This window comes from Melanerpes formicivorus, unplaced genomic scaffold (assembly GCF_026170545.1).
Source record: "Melanerpes formicivorus ecotype bairdi unplaced genomic scaffold, bMelFor1.0.p_v2 SCAF_113, whole genome shotgun sequence".
NCBI classification, from domain to species: domain Eukaryota; kingdom Metazoa; phylum Chordata; class Aves; order Piciformes; family Picidae; genus Melanerpes; species Melanerpes formicivorus.
The window spans coordinates 1014052-1034625 of record NW_027142465.1 but is presented as its reverse complement, the minus strand read 5'-3'; the positions used below and the strand labels follow the sequence as shown (position 1 = coordinate 1034625).

The window sequence follows — 20574 nt, the reverse complement described above, 5'->3', positions numbered from 1 at the left end:
CCACATCCAGAGACAGAGCAGTTTGTGTTCTGTCTGGCTGACAATGCAATGAAGTGCACTGAATGCAGGAAGAAGTTATTGTACACACAGTCAGCTATGGCTTGTGATGTTAGGTGACAACATCAACAGCTGAGGGGCAAGCAACTGATGTGGTTTACCTGGGCCTGAGCAAAGCCTTTGACACTGTCCCCACCACATCCTGGGCTCCAGGCTGGTGACACATGGGTGTGATGGGTGACCACTGGATGGATACAGAACTGGCTTGATGGCTGCACCCAAAGAGTGGCTGTCCATGGCTCCATGGCCCAGGGGAGGCCAGGGACAAGCAGAGTCCCTCAGGGATCAGCCCTGAGCCCAGGCTTGTTCAACATCCCTGTGGGTGCCATGGACAGTGGCACTGAGTGCAGCCTCAGCAGGGTTGCTGATGACACCAAGCTGTGTGGGGCAGCAGACAGCTGGAGGGAAGGGATCCATCCAGAGGGAGCTGGGCAGGCTGGAGAGGTGGGCACAAGCCAACCTCAGGAGGTGCAACAAGAGCAAGGGCAGGGTCCTGCAGCTGGCTGGAGGCAATCCCAGGCACAAATGCAGGCTGGGCAGGGACTGGCTGGAAAGCAGCCCTGAGGAGAGAGCCTTGGGGGTGCTGGGGGAGGAGAAGCTCAGCAGGAGCTCTCAGTCTGCACTTGCAGCCCAGAAAGCCAAGCAGAGCCTGGGCTGCAGCAGGAGAAGTGTGGCCAGCAGGGCAAGGGAGGTGATTCTCCCCCTCTGCTCAGCTCTGGGGAGACCCCACCTGGAGTCCTGCCTCCAGTTCTGGAGCCCCTATGGCAAGAAAGATGTGGAGGGGCTGGAAGGTGTCCAGAGCATGGCCAGGAGGAGGAGCAGAGGGCTGGAGCTGCTCTGCTGTGAGCACAGACTGAAGGAGTTGGGGCTTTTCAGTGTGGAGAAGAGAAGGCTCTGAGGTGACCTCATTGTGGCCTTCCAGGATCTGCAGGGGGCTCCAAGAAGGCTGGGGAGGGACTGCTCAGGCTCTCAGGGAGTGATAGGACTAGGGGGAATGGAATGAAGCTGGAGGTGGGGAGATTGAGGCTGGAGGGGAGGAGAAAGTTCTTCCCCATGAGAGTGGTGAAGCCCTGGAATGGGTTGTCCAGGGAGGGGGTTGAGGCCCCAGCCCTGGAGGTGTTTAAGGCCAGGCTGGCTGAGGCTGTGGCCAGGCTGATCTAGTGTGGGGTGTCCCTGCCCATGGCAGGGGGGTTGGAACTGGCTGAGCCTTGTGGTCCCTTCCAACCCTGACTGATTCTGTGATACTATGATTTCTGCTTCAACAATGAAAAGGAGAAAGCTGTGGCAAGAAAGTATTCTCTCAACAGCTGTGAGCAGAGCTGGGAGCCCCACTGGATTTCAGCAGCGGGGAAGACAGCCACAGCAGTCATCCTGAGCCCAGCAGAGCTGATGTGAAGAATAAAATGAGTGGCATTGTAAAAGTAACACTGAGAAAGTAGAGCTACTCATTGCAGCAGCCTGGGGTGCTCACACAGCTTGCAGGAATGCCTCTAAAACGCTCTGGCAGCACACAGCTGACAGCTGTCGTTCATCAGGATGTGATGCTGCGGTGGCTGGGGAGCTGCCTCTGCCACGGGGAAGCCTCTCAGTCGAGGAGACAACAGCAGCAGACAAGTGGCAGACACCCCTGTGACACAGAGGGAGGACTAAACTCCAAACTAGCCCCTCCTGAACTGGAACAGGGAAAATAAGAGGTTGGGATTCACTGTGGTAAGCCCTTCTGCAGGCTTCATTTACCATGCCAGAGCCTAGAGAGGTAATAAAGGAAGGTCAGTAATACCCTTCCTCTCTCCCTAGTTCATTTCACTGCTTAAAGTCTCCCAAAGAAGCTACAGTGCTGCTCTGGCCAGGGAAGGATCAAGCCTTCAGTGCACAGAGCAATGCCTTGCAATGGAGCTGAGCTCAAGTTCAGCACCTGCACAATACAGTCAAAACCAGAGGCTTTCCCTCCAATTCTTCGAAGGTTTGGGAGCACAGAGCAGAAGAGAAGGAAGTCTGCTCCCTGTGTGTGGCTCCTAAAGCTACACAGCAAAAGCCCAGACAATCCTATCAAAAACCCAACAGAACAACAAAAACTGCTTCATCACCTCACCGGGAGGCATCCTCCCGTGCCACTTCCTGCTCCCTTTGGCAAGTGCACCTTTCCAACCACCCTTGGCTTTGAGGTTCCTTCATGCTACCTGAGAGAGGGCTGGGAACACTTTCCCAGCAGATAATCTCTCTCCTCCCCCTCCATATCACCAGCTATCTTTAAAGCTACCTGACTTTCTTATCCTTCTACTCCAGCTGCTCATTTCCACAGGGATCTCACTAGCCCATGCCAGTGTCCCTGTCCCCCCTGCAGCTTTCTCCATACCCATCGCCTCGCTTCAGCAGCAGTGACATCCCTCACTCCCTCTGATCTCCCCAGCCCTTTGCTGCTCTCTCTGCTTGGTCCTCATCACCTTTGTAAGCACTTCAGACCATTCATACCTTCTCTTCCTGAGCTGGTTTAGGTCCTTTCCCTGCCAAGTTCATGTCCCTCCAGCGCTGAACGTTTCCACCCCTGCCTTTCCTGATTACACCGAGCCCCAAGGGGAGGAAAGAATAGCTCCAGCTGCTCTAATCCACTTCTCTCCAGCATATCAGAGGCTCAGAAACATGAGCATCACCTCTGCTAACCTCAACTCTCCCCTGCCCACATCAATGCTTGACTCACACTTGCTGAAGTAACCCTCCCAAACCCAGAACCTTTCCCATTTCTTTCTAGTAAGAGGGCTGCTAACTTGGCAGGGCAGTTGCACCCGATGATCTCTTGAGGTCCCCTCCAACCTCTAATATACTGTGATACTGTGAATAAAAAGAACTCTGAAAATGCCTTTTGTTTCATCCAGGGACTCTCTTCCATCAGCCACATCACTAATCCCAAGGCTTTGCCTTCCTTCCCAGCAGCTAAAAGGTTCCTCTGACCCCTGCGCTTCACTCCCGACCTTTTGTTCCTCTTCCTCTCTGGAGACAGTAACACATCCCCCGACTTCAGCAAGGAGGCCACAAGCAGATCATCCAAAAACAAAACCCGAGGGACAGCTACAGCTTCCCTCCCCCTCAGCATGCAGCACCAAGCTGGGTAATTCTGGAGCACCCTTGTGCCGTGCCCGCTGGGCTCTCCAGGGAGCAGCAGCGGCACCGGCTCAGCTCTGCGGCTGCGCTCGGGCGAAGGACTGAAATTTCACCCGCTGAGGCTTAGAGTTAGAACTGCTAGAAAAAGGCACTCCTGGACGACAGAAACACTCCTACAAAGGGAGCCTACATAGCACATAGTGACTTCACACTGCCAGAGTGTCTTATTTCTGCTGGGGGTTTGAAGCTGCTACGTTGCGGAGCCGATCAGGAGCTGCTCCCCAAAGCAGGAAGACTTTTACCTCTGCTTAGCACCGGCCCCAGGGCAGCATTCAGAGCAGAGCTGCAAGCCCTCAGCAGAGCAAGTCCCTTCCTTTAAGTTCAAAATCTTCTCTGAAAGTGGTTTTGAGGAAGGAGGAAGACAATTAAGGCACAAAAAGCCTTCCTTCACCAATATGCTCCAGAAAAATGCTTAGACTGACCACCTCTGAGAGGTAGCATCAGGGGCACCTGCACAGGCTCTTGAGCTGCCACCAATGCAGCATGACCTTGGCCAAGATAACTGGGCCTGGTCTCCCTCTAATGAGTTCTTTCATAGCTCACCATTTCCATGGCCAGTCCTCTGCAAGCCTTAACCAACTCCAAACCACCCTTTCCCAGAGGACTGATTCCACTTTTCCCCACCGAGGAGGCTTTAAGGCACAACATAAAATGTCCTCCCACCGGCAGGTTTTCAGGCAGCAAAGTTACCCCAGCAGGAAAGCTGACCCCTACCCTTGAATTCTTCACTCCATGGGACAGACAATGAAAGTCTGATACTTGACATGGATAAAGTCCCAGTCAAGACCAGTGCCCCTTCTTAAAGTGGAGGCAAAGCAGGCTTGTGACTGGGTCATTGTTGCGAGCATGCTCGGCAGCTTTGAAGCTTTCAGCATCGGGTAATGGAGCTCTGTTTCCTCTCTGACATCACTCCACATTCTCCCTGCCTGACCAGAGCAATGACACAGTAACAGGTTTTGCCGCTGCTACCATTAGCTTTTTGGCAAAGGGGTTGCCCCACGAAGGGACCAGAACAAGGACACCCAGCACATGGGAAGGAGGAGTTGTGCAACACACCTCCGACCACGGAGCTCACCCCGACGCGGTGTGGAGGCTCCCCGGCTCCCCAGAGCAAAGCATTATGTCAAGTGCATTTCCAACCCCAACACCTGGCTCGCTCCACTTCCTCCCACAGCTGCTTCCACCCCAAATCAGACCCTTTCAGCGTTAACCACGAGGCACTTCTTCGTTTAAGGCAAGGCAGGATGCAAAGCAGGGGCTGTTAGGAAGCCATACCTACAGTTCCCCGATGAAGGCGAAACGCAAACGGTGCCACCGGCCGCGCCGATTCTTGCTTTCTCGCGCCTTCCTAACAGTTTCACAGCGACTTACAAAGCTTTAATAACGACCTGCCAAGCGTGTATCCCCTAAAACATCCAGGAGGAACGACAGAAAGCGACTTCTGGATGTGCTGACCCCTTCCAGGATCGCACCTCGGTGCTGTAGCACCAAGTAGAATTACGCAAGCTCCGCCGAGCATAAAACCTCCCCAGGTCTTCGGAGGAGAAGCTCGACTCGGGCTGGAAAGCTCTACCCTAACTTCAGGCTCCCGAAAGAAGGGCACCTAAAAAGCTCATCACCAGCTGCTCCGGAGCTGCGCTGCTGATCGCTCCTTGTGTTTTTCTTTCTAACCTCCAGACTCGCTCCGGCTGAAGTCGGAAAACAAAATGTCATTGTTCAGGCTTAATGAGTCAACGCTCGTTTCCCCATTGTTTATTTAAAAGAGCAACAGTGGCACTAATTGCGCTGAAATACTGATGTTTTATTCCGGGGGGGGTGGTAGGAGAAGGGGTAAAAAAAAAATGGGTTTTCGATATAGGAAGGGACCCGCTGGAACGGGGCAGGGGCAGCCGGGGATGGCTCGACCGGGCAGCGGAGCTTGAGCGGGGGGCAGCCCCCCAGCACGGAGAGCAGAGCGGCGCTGGGCAGGTGAGCGTCACGGAGCGGGACGCGGCTCCCCTCCGGCCTAACAGACCCTAAACCCGGCCCGGCAAAAGCACCGAACCTCCCCGGGTGAGAGTCACCTCAGCGAGGGGTGCCCCCCCCCCCGACGACCCGCTCCGCGGGACGGCTCCCCCGCTGCCGCCGTTACGACACCGCCGGCCCCCGGCCCCCTCCCGCGGGTCACCTTGACAGCCCGCCCCGGCACCCCGCGCTCCCGTCTTTGTGCCGTTACGGGTCGCCGCGCAGCGCCGGGCCCGCGCACAAAGCCCCGGTAAAGGGGGACGCGGGGAGGACGCGGCGCGGCCCGCCCCGGCTGAAGGGGATTACAACTGCCCCGGGGTAGAGCGAGGGCCCGCCCGCCCCCCGCGGCGCGGCTGTTACCTGGAAGTCCCTGTCCTCGTTGAAGCGGGAGAACCTGTCCGCCATTTTGCGCCGCCGCCGCCTCGCTCAGCCCAGCACGGCCCGGCCCGGCCCAGCGCCTGCGGCCGCCTCCCTCCAGCGCCGCCTCCGCCGCGCCGGGCGGCTCCGCGCATGCGCGGCGGGGCAGGTCACATGCGCGGCCCCGGTCCGCCCTCACGATAGACCCGGACGAAGGGCAGCGCTACAGTCGGCCCGCTGACAGGCGGCTGGCGGGACAGTGGAGGGCAAGGGACACCGGGGCTGTGCCGCTAGGTCTCCCCAGCCGCGGCGGCTCCTGTCACGTCCCCCCCACCCAGGCCCAACTGCTCTTCAGAGCGCAGCATGCACGGCGCATGCGCCACCCCCCCGCTTGCGCGCGCACTCTGGCATCCAACCATGACGCGAGTTGCGCGGGGTGCCCCGCCTCCCGGTGCGCGCATGCGCAAAGCCGTCAGGCGACGAGGGCTTGACCCCGGGGACAGAAGAGCGCCTCTCTGCCTGTCCCGCCCTCTTTGCCCTAGCCAATGGAGCTGTCTCAGTCTCTCGAGTGATGGCGGTATGAACCAATAGGAGCTCGGGCTCGCCACTGCCCCCTAACACACGCCGTGGGTCGTGCTGGTCGCTGGTGGATGGATGCCCAGACTTTCTTCAGAGGCCACCGGGTGGGCTGGGGGGCGCCGGCAAGGGGTGTCAGGGTGTCCCGGCACCCCTCGGGTGGCGGAGAAGGTACCGTGGCCCAGCTAAGCGAGGGCCAGGGGTCAGCTGAGGTGGTTGATAGGGTCTGAGGCCCGCCTGAAGTAGGCAGTGGAGCCCATGGCCAGCCCTGAGGCAGGTGGTGAAGCCCCCAGGCCAGCCCGGAGACTGATTATGAGGCCTGGGGCTAGTGCTGAGGTGAGTGATGGGGTCTGGAGTCAGCCCTGAGGCTGATGGTGATGCCTGGGACTACCCCTGAGGCACATGATAGTGCCCAGGATCAGGCCTGAGCTTGGCCCTGGTGCCCAGTGCAAAGGCTGAGCTGCACCACTGCGCTCAGAGCCAGCCCTGAGGCTCAGCACAGTGTGCAGGGACAGGCAGGGTTCTGATTACTTGTAGCTCTGTTCCCACTCCTGTCCTTCAGCCAGGCCTCTGGGGCCTCTCCTCACCCCTGAGCAGGAAGGTGTGTGCATGGCTCGTGTAACCATAGCCAGATCCCTGCGTGTGGTGGCAGAGAAGCAACACCCTGAGCCTGCACACACCAGGCAACGCCTGGGGGTCTCCATCCCTCAGCAGCCCACAGCCTTTGAGCGCAGGGGCTGTGGCAGATGAGGCCCTGCTTTTCTGTGCACCAGCACAGCTGTTACCAGCTGTCTCTAAGCATGGCAGCGTGTGTCTCTGTCTCCCCCCCCCCCCCCATCCCTGACAGCAGGAAAACCGGATTCCATCTGTCTCTCCATTCATTCATTCCTTTCCTCTCTCTCCCCAGGAGCCTCACCGCCCGGATCCTGCTTGCTTGCTGCCCTCTGCTGCCGTGTCGAGGGCGAGGAGGAAGGCGGAGCTGGGAGCTGGGCCTGGCTGAGGCGTGTTCGCCAGACCGTGCCTCCTGCGAGCGTGCCGCCGGCCTGCTCGGTGAGATGAGCGCCTCTGATAGCCCTGCGCAGCGAGCCCGTGGGTCGAAGGCAGTGGAGGCTGAAGCCGCGGCTGTGCTTTGTGCTGCGTGGTGCAGCTTGCAACAGGATTGACTTGATCTGTAGCTGCAGCGTGCCAGGCTGTGCTGCGCTGCCAGAGCTCCTGCCTGGAGCTCCCTCATGCTGCCTAGGGGGGATGTGGTTCTCATCCTGCTGCTCACCCTCAGCAGCCCTGGGGAAATCCCCTCAGGAAATCACCCTAATCTGGCTTCTCTCTGGGGACCAGTCAGCCTGGTGTGCTGAGGAAGACCTCATGGGCGCTGCAGGGTGGCTGTGAGAGCTTTTGCTGGGCAGAACTGTGCTGGAATTTGCTCTTCATTGCCCTAAGAAAGCCCTGCTGATGTCTGTGCTTCACTCTGCTCTTCAGTGCCGGGGTCACACATCCCATCCTGCATCAGGTCTGTGGGCACACCTGCCTGGGCAAGGGGCAGCTGCTGGTCTGGAGCTGCCAGGCCTCATTGTCATTTTCTGTGATGACATCCTCGTGGTTCCTTCTTCCCCAGGCTCTGCCCGTGGAGGGTGGTGAAGCTGAGGCACAGAGGGGAGCAGCCTTTCTCCTTTCAAAAGTGCTGAGCTTTCAGAGAGGACTGTCCCCACCCTGTTCCTCTCAGCACCGGGGCACATCCAAGCGAGCAGGGTGGAGCCAGGGTCCCTGCCCAGGGTGTGGCTCAGCCCTGTGGGTGGCTCACTGGAAGGGACGCGTGTGTCCTGCAGCCACCCCACCCGAGGGTCCTGGGTGGACACTGGGGGCCCTGCTCGGCACAGCCCATGAGAGGGAGCTCCTGCTAGTGGGACCCACCCCTGTCAGAACCCCACTAACATCCTGGGACACCCCCCCACCGTGGGAAGGTTGAGCTGGCTGTGTCCCCCTTTTGATCCCTGAGGCAGGGAATGCAGGTACCTGGTGACCCCCCGGGGAGGGTGGCAGCTGCCACCCTGCTTCTGCTCTGCCTTTCCATGGACCCCCACACCCTGCTGGGTGCAGCAAGCTGATGCTCTTCATCACCAGTGGGTGGAGGGCGCTCAGCCCTGCCAGCTTGGGTTTGGGATTAGGAGATCTGGCACCATGGGAGTGCTGAGCCCAGGAGGTGTGGTACCCAGCCTAGAGCTAGGTGCTGCCCCTCAGGTCCCCCCCTGCCTCAGTTTCCCTCGGTGCTACAGGGGTGGGCAGAGCAGAGAGCTGGGTCTGGGGCAAGGCCCAGCCCTCTTTGGGGAGTCAGCCTTTGTGGGGTGGGCTGAGGTTTCTCTTCCCAGGCCAGGAGCCCCCCACCTCAGAGTGTGTCTGTGCAATGTGCACTGATGGGTGCAAGTGTGAGCAGGGGGAGGCCTGGAACTCGGGGTGCAGGAGGGCAGCTCCTTGCTGCAGGCCAGGAGTGGTGCTGCAGGGCATGGGCTCCTCTTCAAATGTGAAAGAGTTTTGGGCTGGGGCTGCAGCCCCACCAGCCCCTCAGCATGGGGAAGAAGGAGCTGGAGGGGGCCCCTGAAGGAACCTCCATACTCTTCCCCTGTGCCTGCTGGGGATGTGTGCCCAAGAGGGACCTGGGCCTGCTGGGGGACAGACCTGCACCACTCCACTGGCTGCACATAGGGACAGTGCAGTGTCCCCCTCAGGCAAGCTCTCTGCCTCTGTGAGACTTAGGGACAGCTCAGTGTCCTCCATGGGCACAGCCCTGTGCTCCCATGGGGTATGGGTTCAGTGTCCCTGCTGGGCACAGTTTGATGCCACTGTCAGGCACAAGGATGGTTCGGTGCTGCCCTTGAGGATGAGAAGCAGTCTGTGCCTCCACTGGGCATGGGGACAGCTCGATGTCCCCATCAGGCACAGCTCTGTAACCCCTCTGAGCACAGAGACAGCTCAGTGTGTTCCCCATGGGCAAGGCTGTGTGCCAGTGTGGGGCAGAGGGAGGGCTCAGTGTCCCCATGGGCTGGGGACAGCTGGAGTGGCCATGTGACACTTGGGAATGGGCCTCATGGCACTGCTGCAGCCTCTTCACGCACCCTGCAGGGGGGTCTGGGTGGTGCTGAGGGACAGGCAGGCACCCAGGGGACCCTTAGGACCGTCCCAGCCTCATGGCATGGGCTTGCCCACATCCCCCACAGCCAGCCCTGACAAGAGCTGGGTATAAATAGCAGCCAGCACTGTCACCTCCTGTCACATGCCCGGGGCTGGCAGGGTCCCCCCACCGCCAGCCGGGGCACAGCTGTTCCTGAGACAGGAGGGGCAGCCACGGGGGCCCCATCCCTCCCATCAGCAGGGCACCCCACCATGGGGTCACCAGGGCCACCAACCCCCACCCCGCACACTGGGCACACTCCTGAGGCTACCCAGGGGTTGGGGCTGTCACCACCTCTGGAGCACAGACCCAAACCCCCACCACGTGTCCCTCGGACTGAGCCAGGCTGGCTGGACCCACACACACCTTGAGAACCCATTGCCAGCAGCAGGGGACACAGGGAACACTTCTGACCCCAAATCAGCGTAAGAACGGAAACTTCCGGGGGCTGGGTGGTTCTCAAAGCCTCTGCCACCCCCGGCTCATCACCACCCACTGCCAGCAGCAGAAACGGTCACGGCTCGACCCGCGGGTCCCCGGGCGGCGCTAAAAATACCCAATCCTGACAGCAACAGCTGGGGACCCGCAGCGGCTGCCTGGGGACCCGCCAAGGGGCCGGCGGCCGCCGGAGCGCTGGAGCTGGCGGGCCTGGGCTCCGCCGTCCCGCTCCACGCCGGCACAGTTCCTCTCGCTCCCCACGCCGGATTTCGGGGAGCCCACAGCCCCCCGCGCCGCCGGCCCCGGCCTTTCGCCCCCCTCTGCCGCCGGGGCGCGGCGCGGTGGCAGGCGGCGGCACGGTGCCCGGCCGTGCCCGGCAGCCCGCGGCGGCGGCTGTCCCCCGGCTGTCCCCCAGCCCTCCCCGCAGCCCCTAATCCATCTCTCGCAGCAGGAGATGCCTAAGCTGCCTTTTCATGGCGGCTGCTCCGTGCGCCGCCTCAATGCCGGCCGCTGGCAGGAGATGTGTCGGACAAGCTGGAGGGATCCCTCCCCTGCCAGCAAGGTCAAGGTGGGCTTAGCCGGCTTCCCCCCGCGCCCACCGCCGCGCCACCGGCCTGCCAGCCTGCCTCGGGGTGGCTGCTATCCCCCACCGGCCCGGCGGGGAGGCACCTCGGGGGTACTGGGGCGGTGAGACCTCCCCCTCGGTGTGGCTCAGACCCCCAGCTCCTCGCACCACTCCCGGGGGGATCCACCAGCCCTCTGACCCCCATACTGGGGACCCTGCGGGTGCTGGGGCTTAGCCACCACGTTGTGCCCAGGGTCTGCTGCCACGTCCCACAGGTACCCCAGAGCTCAACTTGCCCCATAGCCAACCCCATGGGTACCTCAAGGCTTGGTTCACCCTGCAGCTCACCCCATGGGTACCTCAAGGCATGGTTCACCCTGCAGCTCACCCTATGGGTACCTCAAGGCTTGGTTCACCCTGCAGCTCACCCCATGGGTACCTCAAGGCTTGGTTCACCCTGCAGCTCACCCCATGGGTACCCCAGGGTTCAACTTGCCCCATGGCCTCCCCCATGGGTACCTCAAGGCTTGGTTCACCCTGCAGCTCACCCCATGGGTACCTCAAGGCATGGTTCACCCTGCAGCTCACCCCATGGGTACCTCAAGGCTTGGTTCACCCTGCAGCTCACCCCAGAACTGGTTTATTCCATTGCTTGCCCCACACTGCCTGCCTGGCCAGTGCTGCTCACAGACCCCTCCCACCCCGTGGGAAGCCGCTGCAGACCATGACACCAGCTCAGACCAGCACAAACCTGGCCTGACAACAGCAGGCACCGGTTCCTGCCTGCCCTGACCCGTGGTGGGGGTGCAAGAAAGCTGGGCACAGGTATGCAAGCACACACACACACGCACACACACGTGCCAACAGACCTTTCACACTCACTGCCCCCAACACTGTCAGCCCCCAGCCCCACATCCCCATACTGACCCCTCCTGTGGGCACTGTTTGTGTGTACGTGTGTGCGCATCTGTGTGTGTACATGTGAGCCTGTACACGTGTGTGCACGTCTCTGGGTGTGCATGTGTGTGTGTGCACATCTCTGGGTGTGCATGTGTGTGTGTGCACATCTATCTGAGCACATCTGCGTGTGTATGTGTGCACATCTCTGTGCACATCTGTGTGTGCTCATCTGTGTCTGTGCACATCTGTGTGCGCCTCTGTGTGCATGTGTGCACATCTGTGTGTGCACATCCGTGTGTGTGCACATCTGTGTGTGCCTCTGTGTGTGCATGTGTGCACATCTGTGTGTGCACATCCGTGTGTGCACATCTGTGTGTGCCTCTGTGTGTGCATGTGTGCACATCTGTGTGTGCCTCTGTGTGCGTGTGTGCACATCTGTGTGTGCCTCTGTGTGCATGCGTGTACATGTTGGTGTGTGTGCACATCTGTGTGTTCTCATCTCTGTGTGTGCACATCTGTGTGTGCCTCTGTGTGCATGCGTGTGCATGTTGGTGTGTGTGCACATCTGTGTGTTCTCATCTCTGTGTGTGCACATCTGTGTGTGCCTCTGTGTGTACATGTGTGCATGTGTGTATGTGTCTGTGCATATCTGTGTGTGCATACACATCTGTGTGTGCCTCTATGTGTGCATGTGTGTAGGCATCTGTGCACATCTGTGTGCACTCATCTGTGTGTGTGCACATCTGTGTGTGCCTCTGTGTGTATATGTGTGCGTGTGTGTATGCGTTTGTGCACATCAGTGTGTGCCTCTGTGCGTATGTGCGGTATGTATGCATCTATGCACATCTGTGTGTGCTCATCTGTGTGCATGCACATCTGTGTGTGCCTCTGTACATGTGTGCATGTGTGTATGTGTCTGTGCACATCTGTGTGTGCCTCTGTGTGTACGTGTGTGCATGTGTGTACGCATCTGCACATCTGTGTGTGCACATCTGTGTGTGTGTGCATGTTGGTGTGCATGCACATCTGTGTGTGCCTCTGTGTGTACGTGTGTGCATGTGTGTATGCATCTGTGCACATCTGGGTGCACTCATCTGTGTGTTTGCTCATCTGTGTGCACATCTGTGTGAGCCTCTGTACGTGTGTGTATGTGTGTACACGTCTGTGCACATCTGTGTGCACTCATCTGTGTGCATGCACATCTGTGTGTGCCTCTGTGTGTATGTGTGTGCATCTGTGTACACATCTGTGCACATGTGTGTGTGCCTCTGTGTGTATGTGTGCATGTGTGTATGCATCTGTGCACATCTGTGTGCACTCATCTGTGTGTGCACATGTGTGTGTGCCTCTGTGTGTATGTGTGTGCATGTGTGTATGTGTCTGTGCACATCTGTGTATGTGCACATCTGTGTGCATCATCTGTGTGTGCATGTTGGTGTGCGCACATCTGTGTATGCCTCTGTGTGCATGTTGGTGTGCTCACATCTGTGAGTGTGCACATTGGTGAGCTCACACCTGTGAGTGTGCACATCTGTGTGTGTGTGCAGGTAGGTTGGTGTGCTCACATCTGTGAGTGTGCACATTGGTGAGCTCACACCTGTGAGTGTGCACATCTGTGTGTGTGTGCAGGTAGGTTGGTGTGCTCACATCTGTGAGTGTGCACATCGGTGAGCTCACACCTGTGAGTGTGCACATCTGTGTGTGTGTGCAGGTAGGTTGGTGTGCTCACATCTGTGAGTGTGCACATCGGTGAGCTCACACCTGTGAGTGTGCACATCTGTGTGTGTGCATGTTGGTGTGCTCACATCTGTGTGTGTGCACATCTGTGTGTGTGTGCATGTTGGTTGGTGTGCTCACATCTGTGTGTGTGTGCACATCTGTGTGTGTGTGCATGTTGGTGTGCTCACATCTGTGTGTGTGCATGTTGGTGTGTTCACATCTGTGCACATCTGTGTGTGCATGTTGGTGTGCTCACATCTGTGTGTGTGCACATCTGTGTGTGTGTGCATGTTGGTGTGCTCACATCTGTGAGTGTGCACATCTGTGTGTGTGCATGTTGGTGTGCTCACATCTGTGAGTGTGCATGTTGGTGTGCTCACATCTCTGTGCACATCTGTGTGTGTATGTTGGTGTGCTCACATCTCTGTGAGTGTGCATGTTGGTGTGCTCACACCTCTGTGCACATCTGTGTGTGCATGTTGGTGTGCTCACATCTGTGAGTGTGCACATCTGTGTGTGTGCATGTTGGTGTGCTCACATCTGTGAGTGTGCACGTTGGTGTGCTCACATCTCTGTGCACATCTGTGTGTGTATGTTGGTGTGCTCACATCTCTTGTGAGTGTGCATGTTGGTGTGCTCACACCTCTGTGCACATCTGTGTGTGCATGTTGGTGAGCTCACATCTGTGTGTGTGCGCATCTGTGTGTGTGTGCATGTTGGTGTGCTCACATCTGTGAGTGTGCACATCTGTGTGTGTGCATGTTGGTGTGCTCACATCTCTGTGCACATCTGTGTGTGCATGTTGGTGTGCTCACATCTGTGAGTGTGTGCACATCTGTGAGTGTGCACATCTCTGTGTGTGTGTGTGCGTGTTGGTTGGTGTGCTCACATCTGTGTGTGTTCATGTTGCTGTGTGTGCACATGTTGGGGTGTGTGCACATGTTGGGGTGCATGCACATGTTGGGGTGTGTGTGCACACGTTGGTGTGTGCACATGTTGGGGTGTGTGCACATGTTGGGGTGTGTGCACACGTTGGTGTGTGCACATGTTGGGGTGTGTGCACATGTTGGGGTGTGTGCATGTTGGTGTGTGTGCACATGTTGGGGTGTGTGCACATGTTGGGGTGCATGCACATGTTGGGGTGTGTGTGCACACGTTGGTGTGTGCACATGTTGGGGTGTGTGCACATGTTGGGGTGTGTGCACACGTTGGTGTGTGCACATGTTGGGGTGTGTGCACATGTTGGGGTGTGTGCATGTTGGTGTGTGTGCACATGTTGGGGTGTGTGCACATGTTGGGGTGTGTGCACACGTTGGTGTGTGCACATGTTGGGGTGTGTGCATGTTGGTGTGTGTGCACATGTTGGGGTGTGTGCACACGTTGGGGTGTGTGTGCACATGTTGGGGTGTGTGCATGTTGGTGTGTGTGCACATGTTGGGGTGTGTGCACATGTTGGTGTGTGCACATGTTGGGGTGTGTGCACATGTTGGGGTGTGTGTGCACATGTTGGTGTGTTTGCACATGTTGGGGTGTGTGCATGTTGGTGTGTGTGCACATGTTGGGGTGTGTGCACACGTTGGTGTGTGCACATGTTGGGGTGTGTGCACATGTTGGGGTGCATGCACACGTGTGCCTGCTCACGCACAGGGGTGCAGGGGGCCCTGCGGTGCCCACGCCGGGGGCCCTGCGCCCCTCTCTGTTCCCTTGGTGACAGACCCCCGTCCTCCGCTGGCACCTCGAGCCTGCCGCCAGCCAGGGATCTTGTGGCTGGTTTTAATTAGAAGCTCTTAAGTGTGAAACAAAGCCGAGGGCAGGGGCCGGGGGGGGGCTTTCCTCTGAGCTCCTGGGAGACCCCCAGGCGTCCCCGTCCTGCCTGGCATCGCTTGGCACAGCAGCTCCATCCTCCAGTTTCTGTTTCACCCTCTTCCCTGCCCGTCCCCAGGGAATGGGGGTGATGGGAGCTGGTGCTGCCAAAGCCCTCCCTGCCCCCGAATAAACGTTGCCCTCCCGAGGGGTGCTGCCCACGAACCCAAAGCAGTTTAGTGTGCAGGGGCAATGCCAGCCCCAGCGTCACCCATGGGTGCAGCAGGCCTCCTGTCCCCAGGGAGAAGGCTCAAGTAGGACCAGAGCAGCCCAGGGCTGAGCTGGGTGTGCTGGACACCACTTGGGGTGCTGCTGGGGGTCCAAGGGCAAGATCCGGGGGGGTTCCATCTGTATTCCCATCCCCGGCCCTCATGGGTGCAGGGAAGACCCCATAAGCACCCTCAGGGAGGACCCCACAAGCACCCTGACATCTCACAGCTGTGAAGGGCTCCCAGGAAGGGAACCATGGCCCATTTGGACACTGGAGGCACCAGGCCCTCCTGAAACGGTGGCATCCATGGGCCATCCCCTGGAGGAACCTCAGGGTGCTGGGGACAAGGGGGCAGGCAGCACCAGGTGCCTACCAGCATCCCCCAATGCAGAACTGGGATGATGTGAGCAAGGGGGAGGATAGGGACTCCTGGGTCCCTGCCACCCCAACAAGCTCTTGGGGGGGGCTGCAAAGGGAAGCCCTGGGGGGATCTGGTCTTGGCCCCATACTCCCAAAGGGTGCAGGATCCTCACAGGGTCCCCTCTGCCCAGGAGGCCCCTCCACAGCTCTGGGGGAGGGGACTGAACCATCTCCCACTCATCACACCCCTGGGGACTCAGCTGGGAGCCTGGTGACAGGAAGAGATTGGGACCAAAGGGATTCCCTGACACCCCCAGCCCACCCAGGGTTCCCTCCTGGGGCTGGCTTGTAGCTCTGCTCCGGGTTTCTCCCTCCCCAGGAGGACTCAGCACCCGTTCCAGGTAGGACCACGTCCCTCTGTGTCCCTGGTGCCCAGGGGTCCTGGGGATCCCCCGTCCTGAGGCACCAGCAGCCCTGCAGCACCCAGGAGGATGGGGAGAGCCCCTGCCACCCCCGCTGGAAGCGGCATCCCCCTCCCCCCCGGGGAAGAAGCCAAGATCCGAAGCTTTTAGGAAGCCGAGGTCCACGTGGCTGCGCAGCACCCCCCGCGCCCCCAGCCCCATCCAGCAGGGCCGGGGCAGAGGCCGCTGGGGCAGGGGCCGCCGGGGCTGGGGGGGCTCACACAAGCCAGCCCCTGCGCCCGGCCGTCCCGAGCGCTCACCCCGCGTCCCGCCGGCGATGGAGCAGCTGGGCAGAGGCCAGCAGGCAGCCGCTGGCCAGGATCAGGCCTCGCTGGGCCACCGCCAAGGCCTGGCTGTGCTCAGCCGCCCTCCCCGGCACATGGCGGCCGTGGGCTCGGCACCCCCGGGAGCCCCAGCCGGGGGACCCCGTCCCACCACGCCCCGCTCCCCAGAGCCACCGGCCCGGCCCCATCCAGGGCGCCCCTGGCTGCCGCCCCCCAGCCCTGGGCAGCGGCAGGGAGCCCCCAGCCTCCTGCCAGCCGGGCGGGAAGGCTGATGGAGGAGGGGGGACAGGAGCGGGTGCGCATCGTGTGTCCCCCATCGCCCCCCCCCCCCAGCTTTGATTTCTGGAGCCCCCCCACCCCCGCCCTTCCCCCTCGGCCAGGAGCCGGCAATGGTTTCAATTACGCTCTGAAAGCCGAGGGGCCCTCCTTTCACGGCAGCCCGGGCTGCTCCGCGCACAACAAAAGCTGAAGTTACAGGAAAAGGGGCGAGAAAGGGAGGGAGGAGGCGGAGGGGCCGCAGCCGCCCAGCGCAACCCCGAGCCCCCCACTAAAGAGGGGGACGGGGGCGCCGGGCTGCCAGCCAGACCCCTCCAGAGCCATCCCACCCCCACCCCGCCCGGCTGACCCTGCTGCGGGATGCTGCTGTGGGAAGGGCAAAGTCCCCCTCCCACCCTGCGGCCAAAGTGAAGGGGGGGGGGATTCCCATGGGCGCTGTCCCTGATGAGGGTCTCTGCTATGTCCCACGCCCCCGCCGTGTGGCCTGGATCCCCCTGGCCTGTTCCAAATCTCCCTCAGTGTGTCTCACTTCCCCCTTGGTGAGTCCCAGTCCCCACAGTGTGTCTCTTTCCTCTCCAGCGTGTCCCAGTGAGCCCCCTCCCCAGCCGGGATCCCCCTAGCCTCTCCTCCCGAGTGCCCCCAGCGTGTCCCAGTGTGTCCCAGGCTCCCTCAGTGTGTCTCAACTCCTCCCAACGTGTCCTGGTTCCCCCCTAGTGTGTCCCAGCTCCTCTCAGTGTGTCCCAGACCCCCTCCATGTGTCCTAATTCCTCCCTGGCACGTCCCAGATCACCCTGGTGTGCCCTAGTCCCCATGATGTGTCCCACCCCCCACCAGCACGTCCCAACCCCCCCCGAATCCAATCCATCCCAGTCACACCAGTGCCTCCCAGTTTCCCCACGGTATGTCCTGCTGTCTCGCTGGTGTGTCCCAGTCCCCCACCATGTCCTCTCCAGATATGTCCCAGCCCCCTCCGGCTGCCCCAGGTTTGGGGACAGAAGTGCCACAGCCCGTTGGGCAGAAGTCCCCTGCCCCCCACCCCTGATTTGGGGACTTCAGGGACATTCTGGGCTGTGCAGTAGCCTTGTGGGGCTGGCTGCACCAGCACCCCAAGGTGGCCACGGGCACCTCGTGGGCAGTGGCACAGCCCGGGTGACACTCAGGGACTGAGGGAGCCCCAAGGGGGGCTGAGAACCATGTAAGTGACCAGGGGCCGTGAGGGGTGATCCCGCCCCGAGACACCTGGGGCCTGGGGCTGGGGACAGTGGGACACATGCTGCACCGGGGGCTTGGAGGGAGGTGGGAGGGGGGTGAGGAATGTGGGTCCCAAGCCAGGGCGGTGAAGTAGCTCCACGGTGAAGGGACAGGGGGGTCCCAGGGGACTCCAGAGAGGTGCAGAGGAAAATGATGGGGTGCAGGAGACGCGAGGGGGGCAGAGGGGACACGGAGGAGGGGTACGATGGACACGGGTCACCAAGGAGAAGGAGGGACACGGGAGGGCAAAGGACACAGAGGGGTACGGGGTGGGGCACAGGGGACACGGGGGTGGCACAGGGGAGGGACCTTTCCCCGCGGCCCCGTCCCGACCCCACGCCGCGGGGGGGTAGAAGTTAGCCGGGGGGTAGGGGGGGAGGGCCCAAGCTCCCCCCGGTCCCGGCCCGATGACCCCCGGGGGCGGGGGGGCAGAACGGGGGCGGGGCCGGGGGCGGGGCGTCTGCGGAGTTTGAATGTGGTTGGCCGGGCGGGGGGGCGGGGCTCACCGGGGGCGGTGCCAGGGGGGGCCGCTCCGCCCTGCGGGGACGCGGCGCTGCCCCGCACAAAGGCGGCGGGAGCGTCCGGTGCGGCCGCTCCGGTACCCGGCACCCCGGTACCCCCCCCGATATTCCCCCCCCCCGGCATTCCCCCCCACCCACTCCCGGCGCCTCGCCAGAGCCACCACCCCCCGGGGCTCTGGCACCGGGTCGGGGCAGCGGGAGCACCGGGAGCGCCGATTCCGGGCACGGAGCAGCGCTGCGGAGCACCGAGAGAGGCCGGGCCGGGTACCGGCACCGCCACGTCCGAGAACCGGGAGTTGTCCTGCCGCGCACGGTAGATCGGGACACCAGGAGCCGGCGAACCGAGCAGAGGGGCGCTCACGTTTCGGGCACCGGGAGCCGTCCAGGCGGGACTTGAGCGTATCCAGTCACCGGGAGTCTTCCAGGCAGCACCGGGCACGGCAAATCGGATCACTAGGAGTCGTCCAGGCAGCACCGGACACGGCAAATCCGGTCACCGGGAGTCATCCGGGCAGGACCTGAGTGTATCCAGTCGCCGGGAGTCGTCCAGGCACCATCGAGCACGGCAAAACTGACCACCGGGAGGGCATCCAGGCGGCACCGGGCACGGCAGATCCAGACGGGAGGACCGTCCGGCTAGCTGGGCACCGGGCACGGTAAATCCGGGCACCATGGGCCCTCCCGGCATGCTGCCCGCCCTGGCCTGGCTGCTGGTGGGGCTGAGCGTGCCGTTGCCGTGCCGGAGCCAGCCACACGGCGAGAAGGGCATCTCCATCCCCGACCACGGCTTCTGCCAACCCATCTCCATCCCACTCTGCACAGACATCGCCTACAACCAGACCATCATGCCCAACCTGCTGGGTCACACCAACCAGGAGGACGCGGGCTTGGAGGTTCACCAGTTCTACCCCTTGGTGAAGGTGCAGTGCTCGCTGGAGCTGAAGTTCTTCCTGTGCTCCATGTACGCGCCGGTGTGCACGGTGCTGGAGCAGGCCATCCCGCCCTGCCGCTCCATCTGCGAGCGGGCACGCCAGGGCTGCGAGGCCCTCATGAATAAGTTTGGCTTCCAGTGGCCCGAGCGGTTACGGTGCGAGAACTTCCCCCGGCACGGCGCCGAGCAGATCTGCGTGGGGCAGAACCACTCGGAGGACGGTGGCTCCCCGGCGCTGCTCACCAGCGCCACGCCGCTGGCCGGCCAGGGCACCCCGGGCGCCCCTCGTTACGCCACCCTCGACCACCCCTTCCACTGCCCGCGGGCGCTGAAGGTGCCCAGCTACCTCAACTACAAGTTCCTGGGGGAGAAGGACTGCGCGGCGCCCTGCGAGCCCACCCGGCCCGACGGCCACATGTTCTTCAACGAGGACGAGATCCGTTTCGCCCGCATCTGGATCCTCATCTGGTCCGTCTTGTGTTGTGCCTCCACCTTCTTCACCGTCACCACCTACCTGGTGGACATGCAGCGTTTCCGCTACCCCGAGCGCCCCATCATCTTCCTCTCGGGCTGCTACACCATGGTGTCGGTGGCCTACATTGCTGGCTTCGTGCTGGAGGAGAGGGTGGTCTGCAACGAGCGGTTCCAGGAGGACGGCTACCGCACGGTGGTACAGGGCACCAAGAAGGAAGGCTGCACCATCCTCTTCATGATGCTCTACTTCTTCAGCATGGCCAGCTCGATCTGGTGGGTCATCCTCTCCCTCACCTGGTTCCTGGCTGCCGGCATGAAGTGGGGCCACGAGGCCATCGAGGCCAACTCGCAGTACTTCCACCTGGCTGCCTGGGCCGTGCCGGCCGTCAAGACCATCACCATCCTGGCCATGGGGCAGATCGACGGGGACCTGCTGAGCGGCGTCTGCTTCGTGGGCCTCAACAACATCGACCCTCTGCGGGGCTTCGTGCTGGCCCCGCTCTTCGTCTACCTCTTCATCGGCACCTCCTTCCTGCTGGCCGGCTTCGTCTCCCTCTTCCGCATCCGCACCATCATGAAGCACGGCGGGACCAAGACGGAGAAGCTGGAGCGGCTGATGGTCCGCATCGGGGTCTTCAGCGTCCTCTACACCGTCCCCGCCACCATCGTCATCGCCTGCTACTTCTACGAGCAGGCTTTCCGCGAGCACTGGGAGCGCAGCTGGATCAGCCAGAACTGCAAGAGCTTGGCCATCCCCTGCCCGCTCCACTTCACCCCCCGCATGACCCCCGACTTCACCGTCTACATGATCAAGTATCTCATGACTCTCATCGTGGGCATCACCTCCGGCTTTTGGATATGGTCGGGGAAGACCCTGCACTCCTGGAGGAAGTTCTACACGCGGCTCACCAACAGCAAGCAGGGCGAGACGACGGTGTGACCCCCCCCCCGGCCTCAGCCCGGCCGCCGCCGCCCTGTGGCTTGAAATGTTGGGGGGGGGGGGG

The 20574-nt window shown here is 61.2% G+C and overlaps 2 protein-coding genes and 1 long non-coding RNA gene across 4 annotated transcripts in view; 2 read left to right on the top strand and 1 right to left on the bottom strand.

Annotated features, from left to right (window-relative positions):
- Window positions 1–5812, bottom strand: part of GPATCH8 (G-patch domain containing 8) — a 117644-nt gene extending 111832 nt beyond the window's left edge. Inside the window, exon 1 of one of the 2 annotated variants that reach the window (XM_068167142.1) lies at window positions 5581–5812. In XM_068167142.1, coding sequence (XP_068023243.1) covers window positions 5581–5625 — 45 coding nt within the window. In that variant the 5' untranslated portion in view covers window positions 5626–5812. The remainder of the gene's footprint in view (window positions 1–5580) is intronic. The other variant, XM_068167143.1, reaches the window with a different exon arrangement.
- Window positions 5813–6222: 410 nt separating this feature from the next.
- LOC137455970 (uncharacterized) lies at window positions 6223–7605 on the top strand. The gene is made up of 2 exons (XR_010990936.1): window positions 6223–6489; window positions 7061–7605. It is a non-coding gene; the product is annotated as an uncharacterized lncRNA (long non-coding RNA).
- A 10691-nt stretch (window positions 7606–18296) lies between these two features.
- Window positions 18297–20574, top strand: FZD2 (frizzled class receptor 2). The gene has a single exon (XM_068167157.1). It carries the CDS (start codon window positions 18837–18839, stop codon window positions 20508–20510), a length of 1674 nt encoding a protein of 557 aa, XP_068023258.1. The 5' UTR covers window positions 18297–18836; the 3' UTR covers window positions 20511–20574.